Raw genomic sequence first — 23,117 nt, 5'->3', positions numbered from 1 at the left:
AACAAATAAAAAAAAAAAACCCATTTCCTGTGCCAAATGATAAAAAAAAAAATTAATATAATAATAATAACAATGAATTTATTTAATTTTACATTTTTTTTTCCCAGGGTAATACATCAGGCTTTGAAGCAATTGTCAAATTAATTGTTGATAATTATTATTTGAAAAATGTCTTGTATAAAAAAATAACTGACGTGTCAAGACTCAAGTTGAATGAATCATTAAGCCCTAATTAATTTGTGATTAATGAAACATTGTGTGTTATATTGAGCATAAAGAAAAAAAAACAATAATAATAAGCAATTTTATTTCCCAACCACTTGGTGATCAGCTGGCTGGCATCAACTGGAACATGAATATCAGCGATCAGTTTGTCGCGTGTTACTACATGCAACTGATGTTTGATTGAACAATTTTATTGACAAAAGTTTATCAGACAAAATTCATCAACAATATTCTTTTTTTAAATAAAACAAAAATTAAAAACATCAATATTCTTTTGTCATTTGATTATTGATGGATTTTAAAAAATGGATAGCACAACTAAATATACAAATCCAAGTCCAAGACTATCAGCAAATCCATTTAGTAGATTAGTTTTTTGGTAAGTTTAAATTATCATTTATTAAAAATAATTTTATATTTAAAATTAAGACATAAATTTAATTGCTGATACATATTCAATATTTGTAGTTATATTTTTTTTTATATATTTTTTATTTTCTGTGTTATACAAGTGTATTTTAAATAATCAACTTGGTTTATCAGGTATTTACCGATGTCATTAGTCAGCAAAAATAAAAAAGAAATGAGGATAATGAGTTTGGTTTTCATTGCTAGAATTTTATTTATTTATTATTATTTTTCTACAATAGAAAAACCTCGTGTTTCTTGATAAGGAAGTTGATTGGTTATTTTTACAATGTCCATGAGATATATTGGTTCGGCACATTCATCATCATCATCATCATCATTTATACAGTCATTTTATGTGATTGATAGTCCAGCTTTTTAATTTACGTAATGTTATTATTGTTATTTTTATATAACTCCTATTATTGTTATTATTGAAATGAATTTTTTGATTAAAAAGATTTTATTGTTGAAATGGCAAGATGTTGTTAATGATGATGATGGTGATAATGTTAAAAATACATTGACCTATTTTATATTTTTTTGAATATATTGTTTAATGTAATGTGAATTATTTTTTTTGTCCAACAGGTGGTTAAAGCCTTTATTTAATTATGGAAAAATTAATGATTTACAAATAAAAGATTTACAAAATTCATTGCCAGCTGATTTGAGTGAACCACTTGGTAATGCACTTGAAAATAATTGGAAAAAAGAACAATCAATTAGCAAAGAAAAAGGAAAAAAAGCAAGATTATTTACAGCAATTAAAAATACATTTTGGTGGTCTTATATATATTATGGATTTTGGATATTTATTTGCACATTTTTGAGGTATTAGAAACAAAAAATTATTTTTATATCAAAGTTATATAATTTTATATGAATATTCATTAAAAAAATATTTTAATTTATTATCTTTTTTTTAAATACAAATACAATTCAAGTTAATAAACCTAGGTCATGTAAGGTCGTGTTCTAAAAATCATGCTTGCTAATCCAACAACAGATAAGATAAAAAAATTTATCACTTAAAAACTTTAAAAAAAAAGACAATCATTATTTAAAAAACACATTTAAAAACAAGTAATAATATTATTTTAAAATTAATTTGTTAAAAATGAATAATGTAAATTTTAGCAATTAATTATTCATGTAATTTTTTTTTTTTTAATTTTTATTATCTTTAATGTCAGACAGTATTATCTTAAATTAACACAGACAAGTTAATAATAATTCCAGACAAAACAAATTAATGAAAATCAAATAACATAATTTTCCATTAACCATAATAAAAATAATAATTTTATATATTTTTCAGAGTACTTCAACCATTTGTACTTGGTTTATTAATATATTATTTTGATCCACGTGCTAAAAATGAATCACCTCAAACAGCTTATATTTATGCAACACTTGTTATATTAATGGCAATTGCAATAGCACTAATTGATCATCATATGAATCTTGGACAAATGGAATTAGGAATGCGTTTACGTATAGCATGTTCAAGTCTTGTTTATCGTAAAATATTACGTTTATCAAAAACATCAGCAAATAAAACAGCTGGTGGACAAATAATAAATTTATTATCAAATGATGTATCAAGATTTGATCAGGTATTTATATTTTTACATTATATATGGATAATGCCAATACAAGGTGGTGCAATTGCATATTTAATATGGCGACAAGTTAATATTGCTGCATTTGCTGGTGTATTTTTAATAACAATTCAAACAATACCATTACAAGGTTATCTTGGTAAATGGGCATCAAAACTACGTAGTAAAATTGCACCAAGAACAGATGAACGTGTACGTTTAATGAGTGAAATAATAAATGGTATACAAGTTATTAAAATGTATACATGGGAAAAACCATTTCAACAGTTAGTATCATTATCAAGAAAATATGAAATTGATGTATTAACAATAGCATCATATTTACGTGGTTTTAATCGTGCAACATTTGTATTTACTGAACGTACATCATTATTTATAACAATTATTGCATTTGTATTACTTGATAATCATATATCAGCTGATATTGTATTTTCATTGGCACAATATTACAATAGAATGCAATGTACAATGGCAATTTTTTATCCAATGGCTATTGCATTTGCATCAGAAGCACATGTATCAATAAAACGTATTGAAAAATTTTTACAACTTGAAGAAAATATACCATTGAGTATTGATACATCATCAGCAGTTGAAAAAAATTCAATAATTATTAAAAATGTAACAGCATCATGGTTAAAAGATTCAATATCAAATACATTACATGATATTAATTTAAATATTAAAAATGGTAAATTATGTGCATTAATTGGTCCAGTTGGTTGTGGTAAAAGTTCAATGTTACAATTAATACTTGGTGAATTACGTGCAATACATGGTAGTGTTATTGTTAGTGGTAAAGTATCATATGCAAGTCAAGAACCATGGTTATTTTCTGGTTCAGTTAGAAATAATATATTATTTGGACAAAAATATGATGATGTTAAATATAAAAAAGTAACACGTGCATGTTCATTAATTAAAGATTTTATACAATTACCACAAGGTGATAAAAGTCTTGTTGGTGAACGTGGTACATCATTAAGTGGTGGACAACGTGCTAGAATTAATTTAGCACGTGCTGTTTATCGTGATGCTGATATTTATTTATTTGATGATCCATTATCAGCTGTTGATACACATGTTGGTAAATGTTTATTTCAAGATTGTATTAATGGTTATTTAAAAAATAAAACACGTATATTAGTTACACATCAAGTACAATATTTAAAAAATGTTGATACAATTGTTATGTTAAATAATGGTGTTATTGATAAACAAGGTGAATATAAAGATTTTAATAAACAACAATTTGAAATAATAACAGCATCACATGAAAATTTAAGTGATAAATCAAGTATATTCATGGCTGATGATCATCATGGTTCAATATCTGAATTATCAATAACAAATAATACAAATGATTATGATAATGATGATGCCATTGAAGAACCAAAAGAAACTGAAGAATTAATGGGTACTGGTTCAATGAAAAAATCATTATTTTGGAAATTTTTTCGTGCTGGTGGTTCAATATTTTCACTTTTATTATTTTGTTTATTTTTAATACTTGGACAATTTGGTAGTAGTGGATCAGATTTTTGGATTGCATATTGGACTAAAAAAGAAGAAATACGTCTTAAATATATTTTAAATATAAATAATAATCAAACAAATAATTCAACATTGGAATTTAATGATGAAGAACATAATTATTTTGATAAAAATATTGCATTATGGATTTATGGTGGTTTTATATCATTATGTGTTATCATGACAACAGCTAGAAATGTTATGTTTTATAAAATATGTATGAATGCTAGTAAAAATTTACACAATACAATGTTTTCATCAATTTTAAAAGCACCAATGAGATTTTTTGATACACATCCATCTGGTCAAATATTAAATAGATTTTCAAAAGACATTGGTTCAATTGATGAACAACTACCAATGGCAATGATTGATTCAATACAAATATTTGCTGTTATGATTGGTATATTATCACAAGTTATTATTATAAATTATTTAACAATATTTCCAATGATTATTATGGGAATATTTTATATAATAATACGTAATACATATTTATCAACAGCACAAGATTTAAAACGTTTAGAGGGTATAACAAAAAGTCCAGTATTTTCACATGTTAATTCATCATTATCTGGTTTAATAACAATAAGATCATCTGGTGGACAAGAAATGATTAGAAAAGAATTTGATGGACATCAAGATGTACATACAAGTGCAAATTCATTAATGCTTACAACATCAACAGCATTTGGTCTTTGGCTTGATGCTGTTACAATAACATTTGTTGCATTTATAACATATTGTTTTATATATTTTAATGATGGTAATACATCTGCTAGTAATGTTGGTTTAGCATTATCACAAATATTAATATTATGTGGTATGTTACAACATGGAATGCGTCAAACAGCTGAAATGGTTGCACAAATGACATCAGTTGAAAGAGTCATGCAATTTACTGAACTTGATAAAGAGGGACCATTTGATAGTGAACCAAATAAAAAACCATCATCAACATGGCCATCAAAAGGTGAAATTAAATTTCAAAATGTTTATTTACGTTATTCTGATGATGATGCATCTGTACTTAAAGATTTAAATATAACAATTAAATCTGGTATGAAAATTGGTATTGTTGGTAGAACTGGTGCTGGTAAATCATCATTAATATCAGCATTATTTAATTTAACAAGAATTGAAGGTAATATTATTATTGATGATATTGATACACGTAAAATTGGCTTACATGATTTAAGATCTAAAATATCAATAATACCACAAGAACCAATGTTATTTTCTGCAACATTACGTGATAATTTAGATCCATTTCATAAATATGATGATGCAGTATTATGGTCAGCACTTGAAGAAGTTGAATTAAAACAAAGTGTTGAATCATTAGATCATATTGTAACACAAGGTGGTAGTAATTTTAGTGCTGGACAAAGACAATTATTATGTCTTGCACGTGCTATTGTTAAAAATAATAAAATACTTGTACTTGATGAAGCAACAGCTAATGTTGATCCAACAACTGATAATTTAATACAAAAAACAATACGTACTAAATTTAATAATTGTACTGTATTGACAATTGCACATCGTCTTAATACTGTTATGGATAGTGATAAAATTATTGTTATGGATCATGGTAAAATTGTTGAATTTGATCATCCACATGTACTTATGCAAAAAACTGATGGTTACTTAATTAGCATGGTCAATGAAACTGGCAAAACAATGACAAATAATCTTAAAAAAATATCAGAAAAAGCATTCAATAAAATAGCTGAAAGTCAAGATGATAACGAAGATGAAGATGATGATGATGATGTTAATCATCAATCAAACGAAACAACGAAATAATTTATAAACAAATTACTATATTTTTTTTTTGTGTTTTCATAGAATAATTTTTGATACTGCATATTTAAAAAAATAAAAAAAAATACAACACAAAAATTAATGAGGCCTTATATATACACACAGTTATCAGGGAATAATTTTTTTTTTTTTTTATAAATGAAATAATTAAAGTGGTGCTTAAAAACATTGAAAGTATTTTTTTTTTTTTTTTTTGTTTAAATACTCAAAGGTGTTTACTTAATTTTCTTAACTTAAATATATATTTTTTTCTTTTTCTATTTGTTGTTTTTGTTTTTTTGTAAATGTCTATTAATATTAAAGAAAAAAAAAAACTAAACAATGTACTTGAAGAAGAAGCCAAATGGTTTAATATATAAGAAAAAAAAAATAAATAATGAGATTGTATTTGAAAATGTTTATTAATAAATATTGTATAATTTAAGTGAGAAAAAAAAAATATATATATTGTTTATTAATTTGTTGTGTAATGATGATTATTTTTAGATTAATTGTATATCACCAGTTTTGATGTAATGTGATATTGCCTTGTAGGATATAATATGAACAGAATCTTCTTCAAAATCAACTTCTTCATCAGTTGGTCCTGGTATAATAACACCATCAATTTTTTTATTAGCTTTCATGATAACATGTGCATGTAAATTTGGTGATACTGCTAATTTTTCAATTTCAAATTCTTGTAATGTTGGTGGTAAATGTTGTAAAACAACACTCTTCAATAATGTCTCCATATTCATTGCATAATTTTTAGCAAATTGTAATTCAGCTGGTGTTAATAAACGTTCATCTTCATTACGTTCTGATTCTTCTTTCAATATATTTATAACATAACGTTCAATTTTTAATAATCTAATACGTAAATAACTTGATACAATATATCTAATACGATCAATTTCTTGTTGATATATAAATAATCTCATATCATTGCTTGTTAATTTTTTTTTAATATTATCTTCCATATGAGATATTTGAAGTAATAAACAATCAACGTATTCAGATTTATGTTGTAATATTTCTGGAGCAAATTTTTCATTTAACCATGCATTTGTTACTTCTGTTAATACTTCAGCTGTTGTTTTTATTTCTGATTCATCATCATCATCATCTTCATCAACAGCAGCAGATACATCATTGTTGTCGTCAATGTTTTCGATACTTTCAGAATACTCCATTGTTTCTTCCATTTTTAAATAACAATTTGTAGTTTAAAAATAAACACACACTAAATAATTAATAAACAATAAAAAATTTTAACACGACAACTGTTAATTGACAACAAACAATTACTCCTTTTTTGTTTATTTTTTTCTAGGTTAAGTCACCAGGTCCCACACTTAATCTGTCAAATCGATAAATCGTTTTCATTGTTGTTGTTGTTGTTTTTCTATCTCGACCTCTCGAATCTTTGTAAACTTGAATTTGAATCCTTATAAATACCAATCACACATTTTTTAAATATAGAAATATTTTTTTTAGAACTCGTTAATATTTTTTATTATTATTATTAGATATTTATTTAACTATGTAAAAACTTGATATGTCCTCTAAAAATAAAATCCAATCACTTGATATTTTTATAAGCCTGTTAACATGTAATACACATATCGAAACCATATAATGTTAATTTCTTATTAAGAAAAAGATGTTGGTAACAAAAAAAAATAAAACATATTGACCTTGTTGTTTAAATGTAAATTAATAAATAAACATTTATTGTTAACATGAAAATTAATCTTCAGATAAGCTAAATCATTTTTTTTTTTTTTTTTTTTTTATTCGAACAAAAGATTATCCACTTAGACAATAGATTAATTTTTTAATTTTTTATATTTCTAATATACAAGAATAGAAATTTCTTTATTCTTATGAAAAAAAAAAAAAAACAGCTCATTTATTTATTTATTAATATTAATTAATAAACTTGATAAAAAATTAATTTAAAAACAAAAAAAATTGAATTAAATTTTTTTTCAATTTTCATTTATTTATTTAATTATTTAATAATTTATTTGTAAATTTATTTATTTATTTATATTGCATAAAAATAAATTTATAAAAATAATTTTTTTAAATAATTTACTATTAATCAACAATGAAATTTAACTTTATAAATTTATTTATTTTATTTTTGTTTTTTTAACATTGTATTTAATTATTAAAAAAAAAAAAACTAAGATATGTTTATTTATTTATTAACTTTATTAATATTTATATTAAAAAACATCTAAATTTATTATATTCATGTTTATAATATTTTTAAGGTTTCAGTTTTTATGATCAAGGTGCCCCCCAAGGTGTTCACAAATCCTCGTTAACTCAATAAACCTAACGTCTTAAGACTATTTGAAGAATTAGGAATGTTTTATGTGTATTATGTCAGTTTGTTGTGCCGTCAAGAGGGGAAATTTAATAATAATAATATTAAGAAAATAAATATAATGATTATATTGACAAGGGGATTGGTGAGAGGTAAAAGAAGAACCTACCTTATATTTAAGACGTTTTTGTAAATTTATTCAGTGAGCTTGGTTACAACTGCGGAACATTTATTCTGCTCCAAGTCTTCATTTTTGTTTTTTTTTTTATGAAATACAAATTTTACAATCAATGATACTTTAATTAATAAAACAGTCAAATTGACACTTTTTTTTTTTTTATTATTTTTAAAAAAATTAATTGTGCATATTTGGTACGTGTGAATTAAATTACCTAAAATTTTAATTGTTTATTAATTGGACTGTTGATTTTTTTTTTAAAATATATTAATTAGATAAAATAATGTCGGGTTTAATGAGACCACATTATGCTGCCTACCAAGGATGGGCTGGTGGTGGCAGTGGTGGTGGTGTTGGTGGTGGTGGTGGTGGTAATCAAACAGTGGTTGATAAAGCATTACCAGATATGATTGCAATAATTGATCCATATTGGTATCAATTTCCACCAATAAATCCTCTTTGGCATGGTATACTTGGATTTGTTGTTTGTGTACTTACATTTATAGCAATAACTGGAAATGGAATGGTTATATTTATATTTGCAACAACAAAATCATTACGTACACCTAGTAATCTTTATATTATTAATCTTGCATTCAGTGATTTTTGTTTGATGTCAACAATGGGAATTCCAGTTGTGAGTTTTATTTAATACTATTATAACAAGTAGTTAATATTGATTGTGTTATTCATGACTTTTTTTTATTTTTCAGATAATTAATTGCTATTATGAAACTTGGGTGTTTGGTCCATTTATGTGTATAATATATGGTCTTGTTGGTTTGTATTAAATATCATTAAATCCAAGAAGACTAGGGAGAGACTTCTTGATTAAATTATTCATTGTTTTTTATTATTTAATTTATAGGTAGTTTATTTGGCTGTGGATCAATATACACAATGATGATGATAGCATTTGACAGATATAATGTCATTGTAAAAGGTCTTGCTGGTAAACCATTGACAATAAAAGGTGCATTATTTCGTATATTTATGATATGGACAGTATCAACAGCATGGACTGTTGCTCCATTATTTGGCTGGGGTAAATATACACCAGAAGGAAATTTAACAGCATGTGGTACTGATTATTTGAGCAAAGATTGGTTAACAAGATCTTATGTTTTGGTTTATGCATCATTTTGCTATTTTACACCATTATTTTTAATTATTTATTCGTATTATTTTATACTATCAGCTGTATCAGCTCATGAAAAAAATATGCGTGAACAAGCTAAAAAAATGAATGTTGCATCATTAAGATCATCAGAAAATGCAAATGCAAGTGCTGAGGGTAAATTAGCTAAAGTTGCATTAATGACTATTAGCTTGTGGTTTATGGCATGGACACCATATTTAGTTATTAATTTTTGTGGTATATTTGAAACTCATAAAATGACACCATTATTTACAATATGGGGATCTGTTTTTGCTAAAGCAAATTCTGTTTATAATCCAATTGTCTATGCCATCAGGTAAATATTAAATTAAATATTAAGACTTTGAATTTTAAGCTTGTTAACATAATTTGTTTTTTTTTTTTTCAATTTAGTCATCCAAAATATCGAGCAGCTTTGAATGCAAGATTTCCATCACTTGTTTGTGGTAACACAGCATTACCAAGTGATGCACAATCAGCAGTTACAACAGTCAGTGAACCAGAAAAAGCTTAATTGAAAAAGAAGAAAAAAAAATAACGAATATACTTAAATAATGATAATTATTAATTATAATAAATTTTAAAAAATTATAAATATATTTAAACAGACAGTTGATGTATATTTATTTATTTATTTGATTTTTTTTCATAAAAGAAAAAAGAAATTTAGAATTGTCTTTATCAGTGATATATCTATATACATACATGAAAATTTCTGGCAAATTATTTATCGGCGAGGGATTGTAAATAATATCGATAAAAAAATTAATTAATAATTTTTAATCTTCAAATAATATATGAAAAATGATTTTAAACTAAAATTGAAAAAAAAAACGTATATGTAATTGTTGTTTAAAAATAATTTAATAGTTTTAAAAAAAATGAAAAATTGAAATTTAAGGAAGAATTATAAATTATAATCACATATTTTAAATAATTTTTTTTTTATGTTAAATTTAAACAATCTTTTTTCACCACAAATTGTATTGTTTTTATTTAAATAATTATATTGTTGATTTCATGAAAAATTATTTATTTATGTGATTGTTATTTATTTAATTTCATTTGTAATATTTTTAAGTTATAAACAATCACCTTGACCGATAGACTGTCACTATTATAACATCTGTATTTAATTTTGTATTATTGTTATTTAAATAAAACCCTTTGAGCAGCTGATTTTTGTTTTTATTTCTTATTTACATTTTATTATTGTAATATTTTAAAATTATTATATATAACTGTGATTATTTTATTTAATTGGATAATTTTTTTTTTGAATGATTATTGTAAAATAATTGAAACAATTAAATGAAATTATTGTAATATTGTTAAATATTTTTTACAAATTATTTATAATTTTATTTATAAAAAAATTTTTAAATTTTATTTTTAATTTAACAATAAAAATAATTATAAATATTTTAATTATTATTTTAAAATTAAAAAAAACAAATTTAATTTGTTTTTATTTCGATTTTCTTTGAATATACTTTCGAAATAAAAAATCAATAATTAAAATCGAAATTTCGAAAATGATAAAAAACATAAAAATAATCTTTTTTTTTTTCTTGTAAAAATAATTGTTTTTCTTTGTGAAAATAATTGTTTTTTTTAAGCATAAATTTAACAAAAAAACAATTACAGATTTGTATAAGAAAACGGTTTAATTATATTAAGGTCGAGCGAAGCCGATTGAAAAAATAAAAAAAAAAAAAAAATTTATTTAATTGTAACTAATGGATAAAATTTATTACAGGGTCTTCTTTTTTTTTTTATTTATTTTTTTATTATAAATATATATATTTAAATTTGCATTCAGCATGCATTTTGCGTGTTCAACTGATTCAATTTTGTTAATCTTGTAGCTTAAAAGCATCACAATAATCCAATTATTGTGAAATTGATAATGTTAGCGGTTTGTTCATACGCAAATTAAATGTAATTTTGATAAATTTACTCAATCCGTATTATTATCCAGTATATCTAGGTATAAAAGCAAATGAAATTTTCACATTTTCTTCTGATGTATAATTTTCAAGTTAACAGTTGCATCGTTAACATAAAAAAAGCAATAAAAATCAATTTTTTTTTCTTTTTTAATTTACATACTCGCTTCCTTTCGGGTAGGAAGCTTTTTTTTTTTTTTTTTTATTTTTTTAATTAGCTAAAACTAGGTATGTGTAATATTAAATAAAAAAAAAAATAAAATAAAATAATAAAGTGTTAATTAAAAATTATTAAATATTAAATAATTATTGTTTTTGGTTTGGTTTATAATAGAAAAAAATGTCGGGTTTTATAAAACCCGGTTTATCAGCTGGAATGGCTTATGGAAATGGTGGTAATCAATCTGTTATTGACAGAGTATTACCGGATATGTTAGAAATGACACCAAAATATTGGCATCAATTTCCAGCATTAAATCCAATATGGCAACAAGTACTTGGTTCATTAGTTATGGTTCTTTGTTGTATATCATTAACTGGAAATTCAATGGTTATGTATATTTTTGCAACAACAAAATCACTACGTACACCTTCAAATTTATTTATCATAAATCTTGCATTTTTTGATTTTTGTATGATGTTTTTTATGGCTGCTCCAATGGTTTGTTTTTTATTTAAAAAACAAAACAATTATAACAGTTTTAAAATATATATATTTATTTTTTTTTATAGGCAATTAATTCTTATTATGGTACATGGATATTTGGTCCTATGGCTTGTGATATATATGGTAACAAATAATCCAATTGAATGAAAAATAAATTTAATATTTAAAAATTGAAAATTTACTTATTTGTACAGGTGCAATTGGATCATTATGTGGTTGTGGATCAATATACACAATGACAATGATAGCATTTGATAGATACAATGTCATTGTAAAAGGTTTATCAGCAAAGCCATTAACAATAGCAGGTGCTTTACATAGAATTTTTTGGATATGGGCATTATCATTAGCATGGACAATAACTCCATTTTTTGGCTGGGGAAAATATTCACCAGAAGGAAATTTAACAGCATGTGGTACTGATTATCTTGCTAAAGATTTTAGTTCAAGATCTTATGTATTTATATATTCAGTTGGTTCATGGGCTGTTCCATTGGTGTTAATATGTTATTCGTATTATTATATATTATCAGCAGTATCAGCTCATGAAAAAAATATGCGTGAACAAGCTAAAAAAATGAATGTTGCATCATTAAGATCATCAGATAATCAAAATACAAATGCTGAAGCTAAGTTAGCTAAAGTTGCATTGATGACAATTAGCTTGTGGTTTATGGCTTGGACACCATATTTAGTTATAAATGTTGTTGGTGTTTTTGAGCTACCAATATTAACACCACTTTTTACAATATGGGGATTAATATTTGCCAAAGCAAATTCTGTTTATAATCCAATTGTCTATGCCATAAGGTAATGATATTAAAAAAGTGTTTTATATTTTTCAATTTAAGGTAAGTAATAAATATAATTTTTTAATTTACAGTCATCCAAAATATCGTGCTGCTTTGAATGAAAGATTTCCAAAGTTATTTTCCGAAAAAACTAAAGCTACATTGACTAGTGATGCTACATCTGCAACAACTGCAGTTAGCAGTGAAGAAAGAGCTTAAATTCAATGATAAATTTAAAAAATATTTAAAAAATTTATTGCTACATCGGATGATTATTGATTCTGGTAGTAATATATATATAATTCTTCTGTTTTTAAATTATCAATGACACCCCAATACTCCATTTACAAATGAAAAAAATTTATACATATTCTGTATATAAAAAAAAAAAAAAATAAAAAAAAATAAAAAGCATTGAAATCACCACTTTCAATGCAAAATAAAATTTAATTTAAATTTAAAAAATTGATTATATAGTTGATTGAAAAATTAAATAATGTACAGTATTTCAAAAAATAAAAAAAAAAAAGTGAAAAAAAATTATAATAATTTTAATTTAATTACAGGTAAAACGAAACAAAAAAAAAAAAGGTAAAATAAATGAAAAAAAAAATTTCAACAATGTGAATTTATATTTTACGTAATATATTCACAAAAGGATAATGTTTAATTGAATTATTTAAATAACATTAAAGATGTATATTTATAAATAAATTGACCTAATTTTTTTGTTTTTTTTTTTTTTATTATTATTTCTTTGTCGAAAAAAAAAAAAAAAATATAAAATAGTAATCAGCAATATTCATAAGCAACTATGATATTTTATTTGAAACAACAAAATAAATAATTTAACATATTAAATAAACTATGCAATTTATTGAATAATAATAATTGAATAAATAAATATAATATTTAATGAATAATCCTTGAATAAATAGCCATTTCAATATAACAGATATAAATAAATATTATTTGAAGTATTACATGAATTAAAAAATAGTAAATATATTATTTTTTTTGTTTTTAAATATAGAACAATTTATGTTTGTACTTCAGATGTTGTTGATTGTACTTCAGCTGGTGTCTTTGTTGGTTGTTCAACTTTTCCAAAAACAAGACATGGTAATTTTTTCTTGAGTGCTAATCTAAATTTTGGATGACTTATTGCATAAACAATTGGATTATAACATGAATTTGTTTTGGCAAATGTTGATGCCCATATTGTTGATAATGGTGTTAATGTTGCTAATTGAAATATACCACAATAATTTGTAATAAGATATGGTGTCCAAGCAAAAAACCATAGTGTTATTGTTGTTATAGCAACTTTAGCAAGTTTTGCTTCAGCACTTACTGAATCTTGTTCACCACTTCTCAATGATGCAACATTCATTTTTTTAGCTTGTTCTCTCATTCCTTTTTCATGTGCTGCAACAGCCTGAAATATTAAAATTACATTAATTTCATTTTAATTTTAAGAGTACAATTATATTATTCAAAAAAAATATATTTTAATTACCGCAACGATATACCAGTAACTATAAATAATTGTTGTTAATGGAATAAAATAAACACAAACTGAATATGTAAGTATGTAAGATCTTGATGACCATTCAGGATTTAAAAAATCAGTTCCACATGATGTTAAATTACCCTCGGGAACATATCTATGCCAATAGGTAACTGGAAGTAATGCCCAACAAGTTGCATATATCCAAATAATAACTATTCTCATTATTGCCATTGATGTGGTCATTGGTTTTCCTGCAATTCCTATGACAATTGCATTGTAACGATCACGTGCAATTGCAACCATTGTCCATATTGATGTACATCCACAAATACTTGAAACCTAAATTTACCCAAAACAAAAAACATCAACAATTAAAATTAAAAATTGAATTTAAAATTTTTCATTATTTAAATTATAATAAAACTAATAGAAATAATTTTTTTTTTTTTTTGCTTTACCACACCAAAAATGTCACACATAAGTGGTCCTATAAAAATAAAAAAATAAATATATATTATCAATAATTATAAAAGAAATTTTTGCTATGTTTTTTTGGTTTATTTAATGACTTACCGAGTACCCAAGTTTCATACCAACAATTAATAATCATTGGAACATTCATACATGTTATTAAAAAATCCGATATTGCCAAATTAACAATTAGAAGATTACTGGGTGTTCTTAATGTTGGTGTACATAAAAATATGAACACGACAATTCCATTACCAGCCCAGCCAAGTATTACAACATTAGCCAATACAAAATTTAATGCAGTGTACCAAAATGTTTCCATTGGTGGATATTGATACAATTGAGGTGGTACCAAGTGAAGCATATCATCTGGTAATCTATCAACAACTGAATTATTATTTGAACGCATATAATGTCGTTCAAATTTTGGTCCAACTGATAAATCATGATTATTGCTAACTAATGAACTCCAATATATTCCAGATAATATTTCTATTGATGATGTTGCATTTTCAATAGCTGCCTGAACTGTCGTTTTCATTTTAAACGAAAAATTTATAATTTATAATTTATTGCTTTGTTTATATAATTAATAATAATTTTAATTTTAAAATTTTATACTGATTTATACAATCACTTGTTTAATTATTAATTTATATTTGTTGAATATTATAATGAAAATATAATTTCAAGTTATTTTTTTAAATTTGACAAGCGGGCAGTATGTCGCAAATGCAACTGCACTCAATCAACATTTCTGTATCTGTAAATGTTTTTTTTTTTTTTTTTCGTCGTTGAATAATGAAACCGTGAAAATTAATCTCTATAAAATGTAACACGCATCGCGTGTTATTTACTGATTTAGGGTCTAAAGAAGCCGATGAAAAAAGATTGTAATTTATAGTAAAACAAATTTATCAGGGTCTTCTATTTAATTGTACTTTGATGTAAAAAGTATTCAATGTTATTTTTAAAATTTTTTTATTTATACAATATTTTAATTATGCTATTTAGATGTATATGAAGAAGCCAGCTTTTTTTTTTTTTTACTATTTTAGAAAATAGGATGTTGAAATTTTAAATTTCTTGAATGACAAAATCGATTTATTTATAGGCTCATTTTATTAATACATATATATTTTTTTTTCATTCGTTTATTATTAATTAATTATTAATAATATATATTATCAGTATTATTTAAATCATTATTGAATTATTATATTTGAATAATTTAATTGGCAGTTGATAAAAGAAAATTCTTGAAATAAAAACAACAACAGAGAGAGAAGTAGGAGAGAGAAAAAAAAATATTTTTGTCAAATGTAAATTAGAATTTCATTAACAAAAAAAAATAAACAATAAAAGAATTTGTTAATTAATTTGTGAGTTATTATATTTATAAATATTATAGTTGAAAAGTTATAGGTACATTTACAATTAAATAGATTTAAAAAAAAAAAAGCAATGGATTCATCAATACCTTCAACAAAATCAAGGTAAATAAAAATAAATTTAAGGTTATGTTTATAATAATAAATAAATAAATAAATAATTAATTTGATATATTTTATTATTTTTATAGTAATCGACAAAAACATCTAAGAAGTAAACATAAAAAAGATTATCATTCATCAAAAAAACATGAAGGTAAAATTGTTGATAAAAAACGTCAAAATTTATTAAATAATGATAATGAAAAAAAGGAAGTTATTGTTAATAAAAAGAATAAGGATAATATTGACGAAATAGCAGATAGTAGTGGTGATGATACTGATGATTCAATTCAATCACCATCATGTTATAAAAATAGTATGAAAGAATTTTCAAAAAAATCATTGAATCAGCCAGAATCAAGATTTGCTGATATTGTTGATGATCCAAATGATGAAAATACAAGTAAATCATTTGAAACACTGCTGACAATACCAATATCAACTGGTCATTTTGTATTTAAATCTGAAAAAAACTGGACACTTGATACATCAAAATACAGTCATTATTTTACAGCTGATGTTAAAAAATTATCAACAATTATTAGCTGTTTACCATTTAATAAATACATAAATATTGATGACAAATATTTTACGGTAATTATATCTTTACTTTAATAAGGTATTATTAATTTTAGTAATTAATTAATTAATTTTATTTACAGAAAGATCAATTATCAATATTTCAATCAACAGCTGAACACAATAGAAAAGATTACGAAGACGAATTAACAAATTCGAATGATTTAAATGAAAATTTACAAGTACCAGATATCGAGGAAGATCTTGATTTTTTGTTATCACTAAAAGAGCCTGTTTTAAAATTACCAATAAATATTCCAACGCATCAATTAAAATCATCTGAAGGTTTGCAAATTATAAATTATTCTTGTTTTCTTTTAAAAAATAAAGAAAAACATTTATTAAATATTTTTTTTCATTTCAGAATCAAGATCAGCAATTTCATTACAAACTGGAAAATCAATTGATCTTGAAAAATGGTTAGATTCAGTATTGGCTGATTGATAAATTAACAAAAAAAAAAAATCCTGATGAAAATATATTTTAATAAATAATAATAATCAGGTTTTTTTTTTTTTTTTTTCGTTTTTCATATAATATATATATCAAGGTTTAAAATATATATTGCGAAGCAGCTGGCAACCTTCAGCTCTTTCCCATCTGAGTTTGATATATTTTTTTTGATGAAATTACTATAATTAATTTTTTTTCCTATATATATTCGTTAAATCTTATTTCTATTTTTTTTTGGATTTAAAAAAAAAAAATATTTATTTTATAATATTAGAATTTTAATTTGCCAAAAAAAGTTCAGTGTTTTTTTATTCATATTTAAAATTAACAACTATACTGTATTTTCCTTTGGAATATTAAATATTAAAATAAACAATAAACAATATTTGATTCTCCAAAGGAAAATACAGTATAGTTGTTTATTTCAAACAAATCAAAAACCCATCGTATGAAACTATAACAGACATACAATTAAAAATTAATTGAATATATATTCAACAACAATTATGTTTGAATAATAAATTTATTATTTATTTTTTTTTTAATTTTAATATATAACACTTTTAGAAGATTGTACGTGCGTCAATTGAAACATCATTAATAAACAATCGAAATATATTAATTAACCAATATATTTTATAAATATCATGATAATGAAATTGTCATTTTATCTGATGGTATTATTCTTATTTACTACCCTTTTTCCGCAGAATATTTATAAGTCATTATTACGCATTAAAAGTATAATAATAATAACAAAGAGACCTTTACTTTTTACAATTTCATATTATGATTCTATATAATATAAACTTTTTACTTATTACCGTTGATATTTATTTGAACATTGATAATTAATCATTAAAACCAAAAACATATACCCGCACATTTCCAACATTCATGGCAATCTTTACGAGAGACACATGCAGTTGCGTTTGGGCCATCGTCTTTTTTAGTATAGCACCACATATTTAAAGGAGTTGCACATGTTGCCCAGCATTTATTTTTTTCACATCCACGCTTTCCGGAACATCTACGAACCCATCGTCCTTTCCAACTTTTATCATAGTGATCGCCTTCATCATAGGAGTCTGAATTTACACAAAAAAGTGTACTCAAACCAAAAACTATTATTATTACGAATATTAATATGTTTCTCATCTGAAATTAATTATTTTAAAAAAATTAAAAATATAATAAAATGATTGAATACTTATAATATAGATTATATTATTAAACTTACATTATTTAAGTTAAATATTTTTTTATTTTTCACAAGTTGATTCGGAAAATTAATAATATATATAGTGAAAATGAGAATTTTTCAATTCATTATATACTCGAAGAACATTAGCGATTATGAATAATTAAATTTTGCAAATTACGAATAAAAATAGAGTGCTTTTTAATGATGATAAAAAAAAAAAAATGAAAATAGTTATTGTTAATTAGCTGATAAAATTTTTCTATTGCATCGACGCAAATAAAATGAGACTAACAATATATTATTATTATTATTTTTATTATTAGTATTGTGCGTAAAATGATAAAAAAAAAAAAAAAATTTTAAAAAAATTAGGCGCTGCAGTTTTTATTATTATATTATTATTATACCATGTATCGAAATAGCGCCTAATTTTAAAAAAAATTTTTTTTTCATCCAGCAAATTATTCAACTGTATACTTCAAAATTTTGACATTCTTTTCGATATTTTACGTCTTTTGATCATTAAAGGTGTGATGAATAGACAGGTATTTAAAAATTGAGGCTTTTTGGCGACATTAATTGTAAATTTATGTTTTGTTTTTATTTATTATCTCTTCTTGATTGCACTCACGATTTATGTGACCACTTTTGCTAAAATAGTAACAGCTCATTTCAGGCCTCTAGAATGAACCAAAATTAATTATAATTTATAAATAATAAAAATAATAGAAAACAATTATTTATAATTTACTGTTTTTTTTTTTACATTGTTTTTGATTGATAATAATTTCTATATTTTAATTTAAAAATATTTCTTTATCAATCACTTGTTGTCTATTGAAATTTATTAATATTTAATTTATTTAATAGTTTATATTTTTTACAGTTAAATTTAGAATAAAAATACAATTCCAAGTTATTTTTTAAATTTTGATTTGACAAGAGGGCAGTATGTCATAGATGCAACTGCATTCAATCAAAATTTTTGTATCTCTGTATTATATCATCGTTGAATAATAAAACCGTGAAAATTAATTTTCTAAAAAAAGTAACTCACATCGCGTGTTATTTAGTGATTTAAGGTCTAAAGAAGCCGATAAAAAATCAAAAATCTTCTTTCGTGATTTATAATAGAAAAAATTCATCAGGGTCTTCTATTTATTTATTTATATTACTTATTTATTGATATTGAATTAAATAATAAATAAACAATTAATTTGATTATTCAGAATTTAATTAATTTATCTAGTTTACCGATTTAAAAATATTCAATAATATTTGTAATAAAATTTATTTTATTTATACATGATTTTTATTATGCTTCATATGATGAAGCCAATTTTTTTTTTTATATAAAAAAAAATTATAATATGAAATAGAATATGAACAATTTAAAATACTTTGAACATTAAAATAGAATTTTTTTTTTTTCAATTAATTTATATTCAGTTTGAAATTAATCCAAAGTTATAGAAAAAAATTAAACAATTTCGAAATGCCCAATTACATAGAAATAACAAAGAAAAAAAGTTAAAAAAAATAACAAATTTTTGATTAATTTTTTTTTAAATTCAATTCTGTTGAAATAATAAAAAAAAAAAAAAAAAAAATGAAAAGTTAATTATTGAATAATAAAACAACTTATAAATATTTGATTTATTTATTTTTTAAATATTTTCATAAACATGAACTTTAATAAATTAATACAGCAGTTGAATTTATAATATATTTTTCATCATTTCATAACAGTATGTCAATAAACAGTAACTCTACATAAAAACGACAGAAAAAAAATAGAAGATACTTTGAAAAGAAAAAAAAAATAAATATTAAAAAAGAAAGAATTATAATTTTAATAATAAAAAATAAAAATAATGTAAAATTATGCTTTTTCTGTTGTTGATTGTGTCTCACTTGCACCACATGTTTTTGCTGGTTGATCAACTGTACCACAAACTAAACACGGTGCTTTTTCATTAAGAGCTGCTCTAAATTTTGGATGACTTATTGCATAAACAATTGGATTATAACATGCATTTGTTTTAGCAAATAATGATCCCCATATTGTAAATAATGGACTTAATTTAATAAGATCAAATATACCACTATAATTTATAACAAGATACGGTGTCCAAGCCAAAAACCACAGTGTTATTGTTGTTATAGCAACTTTAGCAAGTTTTGCTTCAGCACTTACTGAATCTTGTTCACCACTTCTCAATGATGCAACATTCATTTTTTTAGCTTGTTCTCTCATTCCTCTTTCATGTGCTGCAACAGTCTAAATATTCATATTTAATAAATAAATAATTTAATCAAAACAATTCTAATATTAATACTTACAGAAACAATAAACCAATAACTATATATTATTAAAAATAATGGTGTAAAATAAACAAAACATGAATAAACAACAATATAAGATTTTGATGACCATTCTTGATTTAGAAAATCAGTACCACATGATGTCATATTTCCTTCTGGTACATATCTATTCCATCCAAGTAGTGGAAGTATTGTCCATACACCAGCAAATGACCATATCAAAAGTATTTCAAATAATGCTAATTTAATTGTCAATGGTTTACCAGCCATTCCTTTTACAATGACATTATAACGATCACGAGCAATTGCAACCATTGTCCATATTGATGCACATCCACATAATGATCCAACACAAGCATAAATATCACAAGCAAGTGGTCCTAATTATGAAAAAAAAAATAAAATTATAAAATTATATTTATTAAAATTATTAAATATTAACTCACCTAATACCCAAGTTTCATAGTAACAATTGATAATCATTGGTGGACTCATTGCAACCATCATAATAAAATCCGAAAATGCCAAATTAACAACAAGTAAATTACTTGGTGTTCTTAATGATGCTGTCATTAAAAATATATAAACAACAATTCCATTACCAGTCCAGCCTAATATTCCAATGACAATCATAACTAGACCAAGTAATTTATGCCACATTGGATCCATTGGTGGATATTGATACCAATGTTTGTCAATCAAGTGCATCATTTCAGCAGGTACTTTATCAATAACTGTTTGATTTGTAAAATGCATTTGTAAACTTTCTGCATGTGGTGGTCCAATTGTTTTATAAATAACATCATCAATTGTTACACTGTTTAAATTAACAATTGTTAATAAATTCATTGTATTTGTTATGTTTGTTACTAGTGATGTGATTGTCGTTGATTGTTCCATTTTAATTTTTAAATTTACATTGATTCATTTAAACTATCGTGATCACTGAATCAGTTTAATAAAATAAAATTTTATACATCTGGATTTATATTTATAAAGCTCAAGAAGCCGATGAAATAAAATTGACTTTATTTAATATTCCAACTGAAATTACATATGTATCGAGGGTCTTCATTTTTTATTATATCAATATGATTGTTTATGAATTATTGATAGATTATATACTTATTATTTTATGTACTATTGTTAGGGGTAAATTTTATATCTGTGATTGAATTAATTTTATTTCAAGAACATTTGGATTTGTGATGTAATAAAATGTACTTGAGTTATTTATTATGATAATCTGGATTTATAAAAAAAAAACAAACTAGTCATCTTGCAATCATTTTTATTTAATTTGATGAAATATTAAAAACCAGTATAAAATAAATAAATTATGTATTGTTTTTTTATATTTTTAAATTCTTTTTTATCTTACGAACGTGTTGAGATTTACCTTCTTTAATTGCATTTTCAATAACTTGACATAGATGAAGAAGATTTGGTGCATCAGTTTGAAGTGTAACATGTTCAATTTTATCAGTGCTGTCAGTATTTTTAAGCTCAAAATCTAGGGTCATTGTTGGTATAATTTGACTTGGTACTAATCTTGATGCAACCTTTAACATAAAACCATAAATTAATCATTTAAAATAAAACTAATTGTTGATGTTTTTTTTTTGTTATTTACTTGAACTTCAAATCTCCATTCCATATTGTGATATTGTGGTAATTTAAATCCAGTATTTTCAAGTGCTTTTGATATATCATTTTGTTTTGAAATGTATAATTGACTAATAACTGATTCTTTTTCTTCATCAAAACCCAAATTAAGTAATAATTTTTTTAAATCATCAATTGTTAATTTGTGCTTTATACATTCTAGTAAAAGATTTATTAATCCTTCTATAGAAGCTTGAATTATCTCTGCCTCAACATCCAGCTTTTCTACAAATATATTCAATCAATTAATTAATTTATAAAAATTATATATTTTGTTTTTAAATTTAAATCAATCTTACGAGCTGCTGTTGCATATATTTTTTGATTTGGTCCTTTATTCAGATAATCAATAGCTAATTTACAAAAATCTTGAACAACTGTAACATAAATAATTAATTAATACCAGCAACTATTTTAATGACAATGTAAAATTTACCTTGTACTGGTTGTTTTTCTAAAAATAATAAATGATTTTTATGATCATCTTTTAAAGTAAACATCCTAATTATTTTATCAATCAAAAAATAAACACTTGTTAATTGTTTATATTTATTTATTACTCCAAAATGTCATCAGCTGTTTTTATCCCAACAAATAAATTCTACATTATCGACATTGATGATTTTTTTCATTTACAATTTTTTTTTTGGTGTTAATATTAAGAATAAACAATTAATTAAAATTAATAGAGTGATATAATGAGAAAATATAATAATAAGGTCATTTGAGAAA

At 23.3% G+C, this 23,117-nt stretch overlaps 7 protein-coding genes across 7 annotated transcripts; 4 read left to right on the top strand and 3 right to left on the bottom strand.

Annotated features, from left to right (window-relative positions):
- Positions 1-86: 86 nt before the first annotated feature.
- On the top strand, positions 87-6,076 carry LOC122860842 (ATP-binding cassette sub-family C member 4-like). Its single transcript, XM_044164854.1, has 3 exons — positions 87-604; positions 1,225-1,467; positions 1,955-6,076. The coding sequence occupies exons 1-3, from the start codon at positions 531-533 to the stop codon at positions 5,598-5,600; spliced, it is 3,963 nt and encodes a 1,320-aa protein (XP_044020789.1). The 5' UTR covers positions 87-530; the 3' UTR covers positions 5,601-6,076.
- On the bottom strand, positions 6,033-6,947 carry LOC122860843 (DNA replication complex GINS protein SLD5). Its single transcript, XM_044164855.1, has one exon. It carries the CDS (start codon positions 6,803-6,805, stop codon positions 6,101-6,103), a length of 705 nt encoding a protein of 234 aa, XP_044020790.1. The 5' UTR covers positions 6,806-6,947; the 3' UTR covers positions 6,033-6,100.
- Positions 6,948-8,071: 1,124 nt separating this feature from the next.
- On the top strand, positions 8,072-10,454 carry LOC122860836 (rhodopsin-like). Its single transcript, XM_044164846.1, has 5 exons — positions 8,072-8,310; positions 8,392-8,753; positions 8,830-8,896; positions 8,985-9,591; positions 9,669-10,454. Exons 2-5 carry the CDS (start codon positions 8,400-8,402, stop codon positions 9,787-9,789), a joined length of 1,149 nt encoding a protein of 382 aa, XP_044020781.1. The 5' UTR covers positions 8,072-8,310; positions 8,392-8,399; the 3' UTR covers positions 9,790-10,454.
- A 1,110-nt stretch (positions 10,455-11,564) lies between these two features.
- On the top strand, positions 11,565-13,548 carry LOC122860841 (rhodopsin-like). Its single transcript, XM_044164853.1, has 4 exons — positions 11,565-11,885; positions 11,957-12,014; positions 12,086-12,701; positions 12,775-13,548. Exons 1-4 carry the CDS (start codon positions 11,565-11,567, stop codon positions 12,899-12,901), a joined length of 1,122 nt encoding a protein of 373 aa, XP_044020788.1. The 3' UTR covers positions 12,902-13,548.
- Positions 13,549-13,629: 81 nt separating this feature from the next.
- On the bottom strand, positions 13,630-22,209 carry LOC122847821. The gene is made up of 8 exons (XM_044145678.1): positions 22,120-22,209; positions 21,167-21,537; positions 20,739-21,100; positions 20,284-20,676; positions 14,769-15,216; positions 14,654-14,682; positions 14,202-14,534; positions 13,630-14,120 (listed from the first exon to the last, which is right to left on the bottom strand). The coding sequence occupies exons 2-8, from the start codon at positions 21,474-21,476 to the stop codon at positions 13,722-13,724; spliced, it is 2,274 nt and encodes a 757-aa protein (XP_044001613.1). The 5' UTR covers positions 21,477-21,537; positions 22,120-22,209; the 3' UTR covers positions 13,630-13,721.
- LOC122860838 lies at positions 15,958-17,417 on the top strand. The gene is made up of 4 exons (XM_044164850.1): positions 15,958-16,162; positions 16,249-16,753; positions 16,822-17,023; positions 17,103-17,417. The coding sequence occupies exons 1-4, from the start codon at positions 16,131-16,133 to the stop codon at positions 17,180-17,182; spliced, it is 819 nt and encodes a 272-aa protein (XP_044020785.1). The 5' UTR covers positions 15,958-16,130; the 3' UTR covers positions 17,183-17,417.
- LOC122860839 (COMM domain-containing protein 2) lies at positions 22,049-23,095 on the bottom strand. Its single transcript, XM_044164851.1, has 4 exons — positions 22,822-23,095; positions 22,685-22,762; positions 22,354-22,610; positions 22,049-22,282 (listed from the first exon to the last, which is right to left on the bottom strand). Exons 1-4 carry the CDS (start codon positions 22,883-22,885, stop codon positions 22,073-22,075), a joined length of 609 nt encoding a protein of 202 aa, XP_044020786.1. The 5' UTR covers positions 22,886-23,095; the 3' UTR covers positions 22,049-22,072.
- Between the last annotated feature and the right edge of the window lie 22 nt (positions 23,096-23,117).

This window comes from Aphidius gifuensis, linkage group LG1 (assembly GCF_014905175.1).
Source record: "Aphidius gifuensis isolate YNYX2018 linkage group LG1, ASM1490517v1, whole genome shotgun sequence".
Lineage (NCBI taxonomy): Eukaryota > Metazoa > Arthropoda > Insecta > Hymenoptera > Braconidae > Aphidius > Aphidius gifuensis.
The sequence above is the reverse complement of the archived record's forward strand: the minus strand, read 5'-3'. Positions and strand labels throughout refer to the sequence as shown.

Bases quoted from the DNA above. Each gene is read 5' to 3' on its own strand.
- LOC122860842 (XM_044164854.1), top strand. From the start codon at position 531: ATGGATAGCACAACTAAATATACAAATCCAAGTCCAAGACTATCAGCA. The intron at 605-1,224 runs GTAAGTTTAAAT...TTTGTCCAACAG, and splicing joins TTTAGTAGATTAGTTTTTTG to GTGGTTAAAGCCTTTATTTA. The intron at 1,468-1,954 runs GTATTAGAAACA...TATATTTTTCAG, and splicing joins TTTATTTGCACATTTTTGAG to AGTACTTCAACCATTTGTAC.
- LOC122860843 (XM_044164855.1), bottom strand. From the start codon at position 6,805: ATGGAAGAAACAATGGAGTATTCTGAAAGTATCGAAAACATTGACGAC.
- LOC122860836 (XM_044164846.1), top strand. From the start codon at position 8,400: ATGTCGGGTTTAATGAGACCACATTATGCTGCCTACCAAGGATGGGCT. The intron at 8,897-8,984 runs GTTTGTATTAAA...TTTAATTTATAG, and splicing joins TATAATATATGGTCTTGTTG to GTAGTTTATTTGGCTGTGGA. The intron at 9,592-9,668 runs GTAAATATTAAA...TTTTCAATTTAG, and splicing joins CCAATTGTCTATGCCATCAG to TCATCCAAAATATCGAGCAG.
- LOC122860841 (XM_044164853.1), top strand. From the start codon at position 11,565: ATGTCGGGTTTTATAAAACCCGGTTTATCAGCTGGAATGGCTTATGGA. The intron at 12,015-12,085 runs GTAACAAATAAT...TTATTTGTACAG, and splicing joins TATGGCTTGTGATATATATG to GTGCAATTGGATCATTATGT. The intron at 12,702-12,774 runs GTAATGATATTA...TTTAATTTACAG, and splicing joins CCAATTGTCTATGCCATAAG to TCATCCAAAATATCGTGCTG.
- LOC122860838 (XM_044164850.1), top strand. From the start codon at position 16,131: ATGGATTCATCAATACCTTCAACAAAATCAAG. The intron at 16,754-16,821 runs GTAATTATATCT...TTTTATTTACAG, and splicing joins TTGATGACAAATATTTTACG to AAAGATCAATTATCAATATT. The intron at 17,024-17,102 runs GTTTGCAAATTA...TTTTCATTTCAG, and splicing joins TCAATTAAAATCATCTGAAG to AATCAAGATCAGCAATTTCA.
- LOC122847821 (XM_044145678.1), bottom strand. From the start codon at position 21,476: ATGCATTTTACAAATCAAACAGTTATTGATAAAGTACCTGCTGAAATG. The intron at 21,101-21,166 runs GTGAGTTAATAT...TTTCATAATTAG, and splicing joins CTATGAAACTTGGGTATTAG to GACCACTTGCTTGTGATATT. The intron at 14,121-14,201 runs GTAATTAAAATA...TTAATATTTCAG, and splicing joins GTTACTGGTATATCGTTGCG to GCTGTTGCAGCACATGAAAA.
- LOC122860839 (XM_044164851.1), bottom strand. From the start codon at position 22,885: ATGTTTACTTTAAAAGATGATCATAAAAATCATTTATTATTTTTAGAA. The intron at 22,763-22,821 runs GTAAATTTTACA...TTTATGTTACAG, and splicing joins AGAAAAACAACCAGTACAAG to TTGTTCAAGATTTTTGTAAA. The intron at 22,611-22,684 runs GTAAGATTGATT...ATATATTTGTAG, and splicing joins AATATATGCAACAGCAGCTC to AAAAGCTGGATGTTGAGGCA.